Below are 12,683 nucleotides of genomic sequence, written 5' to 3'. Positions count from 1 at the left end.
CCAAGAGGAAAGAGTATCCCACCCACAAACTCCTCCATCCAGGTGGGCATGAAGGGAATGTATGATTCTGGCTGTGAAAAGTCACCACAGGTGAAATGGTCTCACACACCACACAACGGCTGATATGGGACACAATATCCTGGCCAAATAGCGGCATCATGGGTATGGGAGCAGTTGTGGAGAGCCAATAGGATTTGTCATTGCGACTAGAATAAGAACAGGCAGCTTGGTTACAATAGGAGAACGGCATGGTGGAGAAAACAGGGAGGCAGGAGCCAGGCTGGCCTGCAAGGAAAACAGATTGAAAAAAACAAAAATAGATGTTATAAAATATAGACAAGGAAGGGTTTTTAAATTTTTCTTCAAATTTCTATATACCAGGGATGAATACATTTCAAGAAATCAGCAAAATGACCATTTTATGCGGATGCTTACCCAGATCTTGTGTTTGAGCCTTTTCTTGTGCCTCCAGGTAAATGAGACTGTGTCCCACCCAAAGCTGAGTGGTATCTGCTGGGCACTGTGGGACCTCAACTGATTGACTATGTATAACTAACAGAAATCCAGCATTCAATATCCTCCTGTAGCTTGGCTGACCCTGGTCACCAGGAGGACCTGGGATACCTTGAAGTTGTTGTGGTTGAACAAAGAGCGTGTGTATTAGGTGAAGAAAGCATCAAAGTGAGGATCAAAAAAAAGCATATCAGAGCTATATTATTCATATTAGTACACCAGAGTGAATTTCCAAATTTTATCAGGAAATTTCCACACTAATTTAGTGAGCTATCTAGAAAATATGAATATTTACCTTGAGGTCCAGGAAATCCAGGCAAACCAACATCTCCTGGATCTCCAGCTGGACCATTACGACCAGGAGGACCTGTTATACCAGGAAGGCCCACAGACCCCACCGGACCCTTCTCCCCTGAAACATGCAGATAAAAGCAAATGAGTAAATACAGCCATGTATACAGGAGTATGGATTTTTTTGTTTGGCTGTTAAGCCGCTTTACACTGACCTATAAAACATTAAAGCATAAAAATGCTTCAAACACATAGCAGACTTGTCAACACATAGCAGACAACTTAGAACCAAAGACCCAAATTTCAATTGTAATTTTAAAACACTATGTTACTAGCAACCTGTTACAAAATCATGCTATTTGTTACAATTTCATTATCTGAATCTATGAGAAATGCCAAAGATAACACAATTTAACTGGGGATATATTTTAACACCAACAAGGTGATTCCCAACGAACTTGTAGCCAAAAACTGTCATATCTCAACATGATGTGCAGTATGCCTTAAAAAAATTTGAGGTAAGTAGAAAAGTAGAGGACAAAGGAGGAACTGGCAGGGCTAAAAACACTACATCAGATGAAGAGTATTTGAAAGTAATGGTAAATGGACTGGTTCTTATACAGCGCTTTTCTAATCTATCCGAGCACTCAAAGCGCTTTATACAACTCATATCCTTAAGAAATTAAAAAAATACAGTAAAGACCTGACAGAGGCCCTGAAACAGGCTCTCTCGTGGTTTGGGGCTGCATAAACGGAACTATGAACACAGAGAAGCACCATCAGAGTTTTACAATACCCTCTGAAAAGCATCTGTTGTATAGGCATACCTGCTTATAAAAACACATAATTGAACACTATCAGTCATGGACTGGACTCCTCAGAGCCTGGACCTCAATATAATCTTGACAGAGAACAAAAAAAAAAGAACAAAATAAGACCTTTGACTGTCCTTTAAGAAGCCTGGAAAACTATTCCTGAAGATTTCAAGGAATTAGAAATTAGAAATCTAATTTGAAGAAATAAGAAGTTTACCTAAGACAAATCAAACTATGGTTTTTCCTCTTGGACTGTACTTTCACACCTATTTCATATTTCCTTGTAAAATATAAAGAAATAAAGAGTGGATGAAGACATGTACAATACTCAAGTTGGACAGACAGAAACGAAATATACACTTATAACTGTCCAAAGACTACATTAGGTTTACCTTTACGACCTGGAATACCAGGGGAACCCATGACACCTTGGAATCCTACACATCCCGGGCTACCAGGAGGACCTGGAGGTCCAGGGGGAGCAGTAGCTGTTAATATACTGACAGAGTCACCAAGAGCACCTTTGACACCTAGAAAAAAAAATTGATTAGTACATCTACTATAGGAACAATTACAACTTTTAAAAAAAATCAATTTATTTTGCTTTGAACTGTGAAGTCTTGTATATTTTAGTTTCTTGTCTACAGTACAACTTACCCTTATTTCCAGGGTGGCCAATTTCTCCGCTGGGGCCCTGGGGCCCAGGGGCACCTAGCTGACCTTTGGGTCCAGGTAGGCCCATTAGACCAACAGGACCTTGCTCACCTGTCAAAGTGTGGTAACATTTGGAGTATAATCAGTTGGATAGCTGCACTGTAAGTTACTGATGATGTCTATTGACCATTGTTTTGTTTGTACCTTTAGGTCCTCTAGGGCCTTGGTGGATAGAAAGTCCAGGTGGTCCTGGTAGGCCCCTTCTTCCTCGAACACCTGGTAAGCCGTGGGGGCCAGTTGGTCCTGGGTCTCCTTTGAACAAAAGGCTGGAGCCTGGTATCCCAGGTTCTCCAGGAGGACCTAAAAAAATTAAAAATTTGAAATATGTATAAATATATTTAGTGGCAAACATACACACAGTTACATAGGCACAAAGCACCATCCAATTCAAAAGGGTCATTTGTTGACAGTTGCATTTACTTATTTCTCCTTTTGTGATAGTGATGATGTGTATTGAATAACCCTCTGCTTTGTTTGTTCATTGTATATTTTCCCTTTTACCCCAGGAGGGGGTTTAATAAGAATGAAATAAAGTAGAGAAAAGTAAATTAAATATGACCCAGCATACACACATACCTGGGGGTCCTGTAGGTCCTTCAAATCCTTGACCTCCAGCAGGTCCCTGCAAAGGTGTTTGGCAGATTATACCAGGGTAACCAGGTTCACCTGGGAGTCCTGGGAGGCCTAAAAGAAAAAACAATCTACCCTTAGCAACATAAAAAGTTACTTTCAGTTGCTCCCTTATTCAATAGGGGTCACCATAGTAGCATAGTCGCTCTGCATGTTTGATTTGACAGTTTTTGTGCCAGATGCTCTTCCTGGCACAACCTGACACAAAATTGTATCTAGTGCAGACAGAACTGTTACAAATAAAAGTCATGATACCTGGATTCCCTGGTGGGCCCCTTTGGCCTTTAGTCCCAGGAATAGTAGTTCCTGGAGGTCCTTGGTAGCCCCTGGCCCCTTTGACTCCTGGAAAACCATCTGGTCCTCGAGGGCCAGGGATATCTATGCCTGTATTATAAGTGAGTACATATAAAACATAGCATCACATTGTAATGTGCTCACATTTGATTGTGTATCAAGAAAAACAATTTAAAAATTAGCAACTACACATATTATTACTAATTGTAACAATAAATAATGTGCTATACGACTGGCACCCAACGGCGACAAAATTCCTACAGTCCTAAAAGACATAGAAAAGAAATAATATTATATAATGCTCTCTTACCACTTGCCCCCTTCATCCCTTTTGGACCTGTAAGCCCATACAGTCCATCTAGACCTGGTGGTCCAGGGGGCCCTAACATAACAAGCACAGTGTGATGATGTGTAAACTGTCTTGTTTGGTCCTATGATTGCAAAATCATGCTTCTTGTTTCAGTTTTTTTTCCATCTTGTATTCTATTATTACATATAATTAATTATTATATGATATATTATGCTATATGATCAAACAAATAAATGAAGAAAGCAAATCTGTTCATAATGTTCATAACCCTTTTAATGTTTTACTTCATTATTAAACAATATGAACACATCTAAACTCTTGGATTGAGACAATTATGTTTGTACCTGGGGGCCCATATCGGCCAGGGGGGCCTGGTAGTCCCACACTTCCTTCATCACCGGGAAAACCTGGAAGACCTGGATGGCCTTGTGGACCACGGGGTCCAGGGGAACCTGTACGTATACATAGGTATACACAAAAGAGCTCAAACAAGCATTCATATATAGGAAACAAATCAATGTTAATTGAGGGAATAAAATCAAGTGTTAAATTGCAGAAACTGATTATTATTGTAGATTAAATTAATGTTAAAGGAGCTAAATTTAAATCCAGATTAAATTATTTTAAATTAAATACACTCAAAGATTTTATACAACTGAATCCAGTTTCTGGCTGACACATTACATATTTACAATATTTTATGTGAGAACAAAATTGAAATGGTTACTTGCACAGAATTATTTCTTCCCTTTAATGATGGAGAAAAAAAAGCTAACGACAAGGGGAAATTTATTTTTCTCCTGAATCAAACTATGAATAAGGTAAACATTGGAAACATCAGTTTATTAATTGTGCTGCTGAAGTACATCCAGAAAGTTCTAAAATCAAACCTATAGGGATCACCTGGTCTTCCTTGTATTCCTCGTTCTCCTGGAATGCCTGATGGTCCTGGTCGTCCTGGGTTTCCTCTGGGTCCCAGATCACCTGGGTCTCCTGGTATCCCTCGAGGTGCTAAAGAAATTATCAGCTTTTTCTGGTTTTGTATGCAAACTTTATTTAGCCAATGAAACTACCATATATCTTGTAGGATAAGTTTTTTGTTTTGTTTTTTTAAGATTTGGTATAAATTGTTTTTTTGGCAGGGGGGCTTGAAAAATAACTTTAATTTACCACTGAAGCCATTCTCTCCTGGGATGCCTCTGGGTCCAGGTGGACCTGGTTGTCCATAAGATGGTCCTGGATCACCTGGAAGAGATTTGGATAACTGAATAAATACATAACAAAATGAGACTGTACTGAGAGACTGGGCTACATTCTTGACCATATTTGCAGTGACAATGTACTTAAATCTTTTTTTTTTTTTTATTGCACTGATTCTGCGTTTTTTACCGAGGTTTCTACATAAAATTCCCACTGTTTGTAGCTAAATTAAATCAGCTATTTAGTATGTTTTAATAAAAAATGCATAATTACCCTTGGCACCAGGAAAGCCTTGTCTCCCTGGAATACCTGAATATCCCACAAGCCCTGGATCTCCCTATAACATACATCAATACAATCCAATAATTTAACACCAGCATTTGTAAGTCTGAATAATTCCACTTAAAAACGCACAATATTTAAATCCTTCAAGCTCGGGTCCTCTACCAGAGGCCTGGGAGCTTGAGGGTCCTTCGCAGTATCTTAGCCGTTCCTAGGACTGCGCTCTTCTGGACAGAGATCTCCGATGTTGTTCCTGAGATCTGCTGGAGCCACTCGCCATACTAAGCACAGATGTTTCTGTACACTATGCCGGCCACTTGATAATGGCGTTCCATGTATGCCCTGCCAGCTAGCATTTCGCACCTTGCTGTTATGTGCTGGATTGTCTCAGGGGCATCTTTACAAAGACTGCAACTGGGGTCTTGCCTGGTGTGATAGACCCCAGCCTCTTTGGATCTTGTGCTCAGAGCTTGTTCCTGTGCTGCCATGATTAGTGCCTCTATGCTGTCTTTCAGTCCAGCTTTGTCCAGCCAATGGTACAGGAGGTGGCTGACAGCTGCTCCATTCCGTAGTCAGTATGCGTAGCCAGTCATCTCACTGAGGGGGTCCAGGCCTATGCAGAACAGCAGTGGGGACAGAGCATCTCCTTGGTAGATCCCGCACTTGATGGTGACTTCTGCTATTGGCTTTGGCCTCTAGTGTTGTCCGCCACATCCCCATCGAGTTCCTGATGAAGGCTCTCTCTCTCTCGCTATACATCAGTGCTATAATACTAGAATATAGTATTATATTATAATAATATACATTAGTGTAAGTATACACTAATATATTATATATTAGCGTATACTTACCTATTAGTAATTTTTTTAAGTTGTATTTCACAGGAGAGAGCCTGTGTTAAAAGATTGAAGAAAACTATTCAAATTCTCTTTAAATTTAAGCATACATTCTTTGTGTTTATTCTGCATTTACTTCATTATATTCATTATATTGCATAAATGTCTGTTACAAACTTGTAATTGCAACCAGGCTATTGATCAAGTAATTGCAATTAATCGCAATTAATTACAGAAAATTGTGAGATTGAGTTAATTTTTTGAATCTATTGGCAGCACTAATACATACATATATATATTTACACTGCTGTGATCAAAATATGCAGACAATAACTTCACAGTATTGGTGCAGGGTCTCTACCTTACTGTACAAAATGCCTAGAGGTCACTGCTATGATTTGACGCTACATAAATTAAATTGAATTGACTTGAGTACCCGATCTCCATCATTCCCAGGATATCCTCTGGGACCAATGAAACCTTTATTCCCAGGGTCTCCATGAGGTCCTGCTCTTCCTGACCTGCCTGGAACTCCAGGGATACCCTTAATTCCTGGTGGACCAGGCCATCCATCAGGTCCAGAGTCACCTGGCATTCCCCATGTGCCCTTTGGACCTATAAATTACATCACAAATTGCTAATTGTTTAGTTTTGCACCGTCTATCACTGTCCATCTATACAGTCTTTCTACCAAAGAAGAATAAAGCTGTTTTCTAAAGACTTATGCAGGTTAAATTAAAACTCCATTACCTTGAAGTCCAGGCGCGCCAGGTAGCCCCATCCTTCCTGGATGACCCAGTGGACCTTTCCTTATATTCACTGGACTTGTCACTCCTGGATCTCCAGGGTCTCCCCGTAAACCTGAATAGACAACAGAAATGAAATGCTTGCCATTTTCTTCCATAAAGTACACAAGAAGTGAGAGAAAATAACTTAAAGAAAAAGACTACATTTGGTACTTCCAAGTGTCTTTACCTTACAATAAAAAGGACCTTGAGGCAACTACTGTTGTGATTTGGCACTATATAGATAAAAGTGAATTAAATTATTTGATCATTGTTGTGAACAGGAGCCACAAGCACATCAGAGTAGATTAAACATACAAAAATAGGTATTTTGATATTAGCCATAACTCTCAACTCACAAACCTCTGACCATCACATTTGAATCTCAGAAAACAAAAAAACAGAAGAGAAATCAAGCTTCTCCAGACTAATAAAACAACAATAATAGTAAGTAAAAAAAGTTGAGCATAATTATTTGAACCCAACAGAGAAGACAGCTTCCCATTATTACACTCCACTCCATCTTAAAAGTTTGCCTAGTGCCTGATTTCTGTGTTTTCCTTTACATACAGTCAGATATTTCCACCATTTGTCAGAAATGGTACAATACAACCTGGTCAAGGCTCCAACAGGAAACTGTGCTATATTTAGTATATATTTATTTCTAATGGCTGCATTTTTAAATTTACTAAACAGAAAAATTTCCTGCAAACCAAATTCCTTTAGAGGATCTTCACTCGTAAGAATACGTGTGTTTTGCTTGTCGTAGACTTGTCTAGAGTTTGAATAGTACAGGTACATAGTTCAATATATTTGATTGTTTCAACTAATAATAATAATAATATTCTGCTTTTTGATCAAATATTTAATAATAATAATAATAATAATAATAATAATAATAATAATAATAATAATAAATATTATTATAAATAAAGAACAAAAGGCTAAGATACCCACAAGTTTAGGTTAGGAAAATAAGAGAGACACAACACATTTACAGACTTACCTTTATTACCATCTGGTCCTGGATACCCTGGGGAACCTGGGCGGCCATTAAGGCCCCTTTCACCCTGTTTACCTCTCGGTCCAGGAGGTCCAGGGCGACCTGGAAAAACTCTGGCTCCAGCCCTGCCAGGATACCCCCTTTCACCTGTAGAAATTGAACAGAAAACCTTGCTTTAATCAGCACACTGAGGTTCACAGATTTAATTAAGCATGCTGCTTACCAGCTAGCTGTTGAATGTATAAGTAAACAAACTGGATTTTGGAAACTGAATGGAATTACTTGTTGAATTTTATAAAATGCTTATAAGGTTTTAAATAATTATCCAATAAGATACCATCGGCTGACCTTTCTGTCCTGGCCACCCATCGGTTCCAGGATCTCCTGGGAGGCCAGTGGAGCCTGTTGGTCCAGCTGGTCCTGGTAAACCAGGAGGACCCTGAACACCTTTTGATCCTTTCCATCCATGTCCAGGTGGACCAATATCGCCTCTCAGACCTATCTGCCCAGTGTTTCCTATTCAACGTCATAAAATTCAGTGACAAAATATATGGTTAGATGACATGGATAAATGAGCATGAATATACTCATATATTGACACAGAAGTTGATTGACTGTTCCTCCTTATGTATGGACATACTGGCCACCAGAGGTCAGTGTTGTTAGATTAGCAACTTATGAACATCTGAAAATTAAAAGATGAAACAAGTATTAAAATTAGTGTTACTCCATGTTTCTTTATATATTACAGTCCACAAACTGCAGCTATTTGTCTTTGACGTGTCGATATAAAATATATGATCAGTTTTATATCACACAGAGAATATATTTTGTATTTATATTTTTTGTTGTTATTGAAATTTATATCAATAAGGAAACTAGATAAATAATCATTATTAACATATGGAGCAGAAATGGGATTTGTACTTCATCCAACTTCTTTTCTAGTGAAACTAAACAGATGCGAAGCAATTTTGCATTGCCCTGTATTTTGCTTTACGTTTCTACTTTTACTAAATAAGTTTTTGCAAACTGTTTATATGCTAAAAACAAAACAAATATACTATTTATCGTGACAATAGTGTGGGATATTCATGTTGATATGAAAATTGAAGTACTCAGTGTAAACAAATGTAAAGTTTTAAATTGTACTTGTATTTGTAAAGCTGTGGAAGATAAGGTAGATATGAATAAAAAGACGTGACTATCCATGATTTGGGGTATAGCTGCAGTTTGCTCACCTGGTATTCCCCTCACTCCAGGATTTCCTGGAGGTCCTGGGGGTCCGGGTAGGCCGATGAGTTCGCACTGTGAGCACGGTGGGCCTATTGGTCCAGGGACTCCGGGGTCACCATCGACCCCTGGCTCTCCTTTATAGCCTGGTTGTCCAGGTTGGCCTTGTGGGCCTGTAATTGCAAAAGACCAACAGTCAACTAATCTAAATGTACAGAACTAATGCAAAGCACATTGTTTTTGTTCTGTTCTTTTGAATATTATTGTAATACAGGCCATGAATCCCATTTGTTAGAGATTTGTTTGAGTTCAGATTAAGTTAATCTTACCTGGTATTCCTGGGTTTCCAGGAATTCCACGGAGTCCTTTATAGCCTATACTCCCAGGAGGGCCAGGTATGCCAGTTGCACCTGGCCTGGTTGGGAGGACATCTCCTGGAGGCCCTTTCCTACCTGGTGGTCCAGGAAAACCAGGAAGGCCAGGAAGGCCTTCTAGACTAATTCCCCTGGAACCTGGTTCACCTGGTTCACCAATTAAACCTGGAGGTCCTTTTATAATTAAGAAAGATTTATAAGCATAAAAAAAACCTCTTTTTTTTTTATTTTTTATTTTAGAATTAATAGATTTAAGGAATAGTCCCTACTATATGAATAACTGATGGTCCACAAGCTTCAACAAATGCTCTGTTTTTACAGCCATTACCTGGTGGTCCAGTCCCCTGAACTCCACCATCATCTCCCTTCATGCCCTTAGTGCCTGGGTATCCTGGCTCTCCGGGAGGACCATTGCTCCCTGGCTGACCTGGAATCCCTATAAGAGGCCAAAAAAAATAAAACAAAACAAATCACTTGTAGTAGTAACTGTAGGGTCCATTCTGTGTAACTTTGAAAATAATGAAGTAACAAGCTTTATAAATAGAAAGCACTAAACAATTTATTAATGACATTTTTTTTAATCTAGATTTCTGATTAAATTTAGTGTTCCAGATGAAACATGTGAACATTTTTAAATAAATAATTAGCACCTGCAAGACTTACCTGGTGAACCTGGCTCACCCTTTGGACCAGGGGGACCAATCTCACCTTCAGGACAGCATCTCTGTGTTTCTCCTGTATTCAAATACAGCTTTTTGTGGTTTGTTTGTTTGTTTTTAAATCCCATGACACTTTTCTTAATGACAAATCGTGAGAAACCTGACCTGGAGGTCCTGGTCGTCCAGGAATTCCTGGTATGCCAGTAAGTCCCTGATTTCCGTTAGGTCCTTGTTCTCCCTTGGGGCCTTGTAAACCATCACCCGGGGGACCTGCTTGTCCAGGAAATCCTTTAGGTCCAGGAAGACCTGGGTAACCTTTAGGACCAGGTAATCCTGTATAACCATCGCCCTGAAAAAACACAACATGATCAAAAGTGTAGAAAAGAGTATCAAAGTGGATCATTTTTACATATGCAGTGTCTTTGAGCGGAGACCTTTAAAAGATTTGTCACATGATGCACAATACTGGACTTTAATATATAGACTCACTGGTGGCCCGGGTTCTCCCACAATGCCATCTCGTCCATCCTGTCCTGGCCCACCTGTTCCTCCATGAGGACCACCATATCCTGGGTCACCTATGTCACCCTTGGCACCTTCAAGTAACAAAAGCAACCAATAGAGATTTGGCTTTAAACACTCCAGAAAAACAAATACAGTCTGTATCTAATTTAAAGGTATAGTACTATTAAACAGTCTTTACCTAATCCAATGTGCAGTGGTTGCCATCGTAACTGAACCAATTTAAATTTTTGAGAGGCGCTCACCTTTTACACCTACTGCAAAAGCATCACCCTTTTCTCCTTTTTGTCCCTTTAACCCAGAAAATCCTTGAAAGCCCTGCAAGCACACATAATTGTGGGAATAACAAAAATAACACAAAAGACATTTATTTGCACATGCAGTTTTAGTCCCACTGTTCTTACTTGTGGTCCTTGAGAACCCTCATTTCCTTTCAGACCTGGGTCCCCTCTTGGTCCTTGATGTCCAGGTAATCCTGGCGGGCCTGGATAACCAGGTGGACCATGAGACCCTGGGCTCCCCCTGCCAGAGATACATTCACAAATCCCTGGACAACCTATAGAAGACAAAAATAACAACATTTGGTTGAATTTAAATTTAGTCCCCAGACCTGCTTATACAGACTCACACAGATGTTTATATTGAGAAATGAATCACTGACGCTCGTCTTCCACCACATGTTGCTTGTGAATTCAACATCAGTATTCACAAAGAAGAACAGAGTCTTGGCTTATATGATTAATGCAAACAAACAGCCACAGTTCACCTTTAATTCCCTTGAGCCCTTTGTTTCCAGTAGATCCACTGGGTCCAGGATCACCAGGGTCCCCAGGGTCACCGCGCTCACAGTAGTAGTCTTTGAGATTAGTTGAAAATAAGTTATTCATAAATTAAAAATTATATTAAATTTAAAAAAGGTTTTAATATTTTAGATAAAATATAATTTAAAAAAATTACCTCCACAGCCTAATCCAATCCAATAAGGCACGTACAGAGACATACAAACCAGAAGTTAAGTCATCATTAAAGTGATCACATATAAAAAGTGATGACAATCCAAGTAATAAAATAAATACATCAGTGAGATTAACTTCTGCACATATGAAAGTCTTGTCCTGTGTATTATATACGAAGAGCAGAGAGAGCATACCTGGGGGGCCTGGAGGGCCTGTGGCCCCTTTAGGTCCCGGGAGTCCTTTAGCTCCCTTGGGTACGGCAATGGAATAGTAATCATACTTTCCCGGCTCTCCTTTGTAGCCTTTAGGACCAGGGGGCCCTCGTGGACCAGGCAAACCCTGGCCCTCTATAAGGGTGTGAGATGAAAATGTAAAATTTAAAATGATGTAGGATCAGTTTTCTAACTGTGAAAACACAGACCATCAGTAGCAGAGAGAATCTTTGATTACTGACATAGTAATTTCCACAGCAACAGAGTATTTTAACAACTGTCAGGTTGCAAGAATTATCATAATTATTACGAGTGATATATACGGCACAAGTACTAAATCAAAATACACAAGGCTTCGCCATCAAAGAAAGGAAGCAAAGTCTGAAGTCTGACCTGATAACCCTGGTGGGCCAGAGGGCCCAGGAATGCCCATGGACCCAGTGTCCCCCTGGAGTCCAGGTTGTCCTGGAAATCCACGGTCACCTTTAGCACCTGAAACATAAAGTCATAAAGTAATTATTGTTTTACTATACATTAAGGTGAATCGGACTACAAACTAAGTTGCAATTTTGTACATCACCATGTTGGATTTTAAGTCCAGATGTGAGGAAAATGCAGATTTGCATTTAGACATGTTCAGGGGCTCAGAAGTAATTGGAGACATGCAGTTTCATGGCCAGGTGAGGCCTGTTTACTGATTACTTTGTGATCAAGGACGCAGAAAACAGACTTTGAGTTCATTCCAAGTCATTTCCTTTTCAGAAAGGCTCAAGTATTTAAAATATCATTAACTTGTCCAATTACCTTTGAGCATCTGAAGATGGAGAACTATATATATGAAAATGGTTAATGCTAATTTATTTGTCAAATCCCTTGAATAAAAGTACGAACTTTAATTCCATCTTAACCATCTGTTTTAAAGTCAGTGCCTCCGGTGTTGGATTTATGGACCTATTTGTATTTGAACCATAAATCTACAAGCAAAACAGTGACTTAAAGGTGTTTATTTAAAGTGATACTCTACATATATTGCTGTGTTATTTTATTATTTTAG

General features: G+C 39.3%; 1 protein-coding gene across 1 annotated transcript in view; it reads right to left on the bottom strand.

The window, feature by feature from the left end:
* LOC147308469 (uncharacterized) overlaps positions 1 to 12,683 on the bottom strand; it is a 29,277-nt gene that overhangs the window by 734 nt on the left and 15,860 nt on the right. The window contains exons 19-46 of the mRNA XM_086271466.1: positions 12,023 to 12,121; positions 11,602 to 11,764; positions 11,228 to 11,316; positions 10,866 to 11,017; positions 10,707 to 10,779; positions 10,429 to 10,535; positions 10,105 to 10,288; positions 9,944 to 10,015; positions 9,609 to 9,716; positions 9,236 to 9,454; positions 8,915 to 9,079; positions 8,022 to 8,189; positions 7,677 to 7,820; positions 6,636 to 6,746; positions 6,322 to 6,500; positions 5,041 to 5,104; positions 4,738 to 4,812; positions 4,471 to 4,578; positions 3,912 to 4,019; positions 3,568 to 3,639; positions 3,219 to 3,347; positions 2,910 to 3,017; positions 2,478 to 2,633; positions 2,277 to 2,384; positions 2,012 to 2,149; positions 809 to 925; positions 436 to 624; positions 2 to 285 (exon numbers count right to left, since the gene is read on the bottom strand). Coding sequence (XP_086127592.1) covers positions 2 to 285; positions 436 to 624; positions 809 to 925; positions 2,012 to 2,149; positions 2,277 to 2,384; positions 2,478 to 2,633; positions 2,910 to 3,017; positions 3,219 to 3,347; positions 3,568 to 3,639; positions 3,912 to 4,019; positions 4,471 to 4,578; positions 4,738 to 4,812; positions 5,041 to 5,104; positions 6,322 to 6,500; positions 6,636 to 6,746; positions 7,677 to 7,820; positions 8,022 to 8,189; positions 8,915 to 9,079; positions 9,236 to 9,454; positions 9,609 to 9,716; positions 9,944 to 10,015; positions 10,105 to 10,288; positions 10,429 to 10,535; positions 10,707 to 10,779; positions 10,866 to 11,017; positions 11,228 to 11,316; positions 11,602 to 11,764; positions 12,023 to 12,121 — 3,689 coding nt within the window. The remainder of the gene's footprint in view (position 1; positions 286 to 435; positions 625 to 808; positions 926 to 2,011; positions 2,150 to 2,276; positions 2,385 to 2,477; positions 2,634 to 2,909; positions 3,018 to 3,218; positions 3,348 to 3,567; positions 3,640 to 3,911; positions 4,020 to 4,470; positions 4,579 to 4,737; positions 4,813 to 5,040; positions 5,105 to 6,321; positions 6,501 to 6,635; positions 6,747 to 7,676; positions 7,821 to 8,021; positions 8,190 to 8,914; positions 9,080 to 9,235; positions 9,455 to 9,608; positions 9,717 to 9,943; positions 10,016 to 10,104; positions 10,289 to 10,428; positions 10,536 to 10,706; positions 10,780 to 10,865; positions 11,018 to 11,227; positions 11,317 to 11,601; positions 11,765 to 12,022; positions 12,122 to 12,683) is intronic.

This window comes from Aulonocara sp. 'chitande type north' Nkhata Bay, linkage group LG18 (genome assembly GCF_057382095.1).
Source record: "Aulonocara sp. 'chitande type north' Nkhata Bay isolate Kocher_YH1m ecotype deep benthic linkage group LG18, A_spYH_male_GT1.1, whole genome shotgun sequence".
In the NCBI taxonomy this organism is placed as follows: domain Eukaryota; kingdom Metazoa; phylum Chordata; class Actinopteri; order Cichliformes; family Cichlidae; genus Aulonocara; species Aulonocara sp. 'chitande type north' Nkhata Bay.
This window is presented reverse-complemented; position numbering and strand designations above follow the sequence as displayed.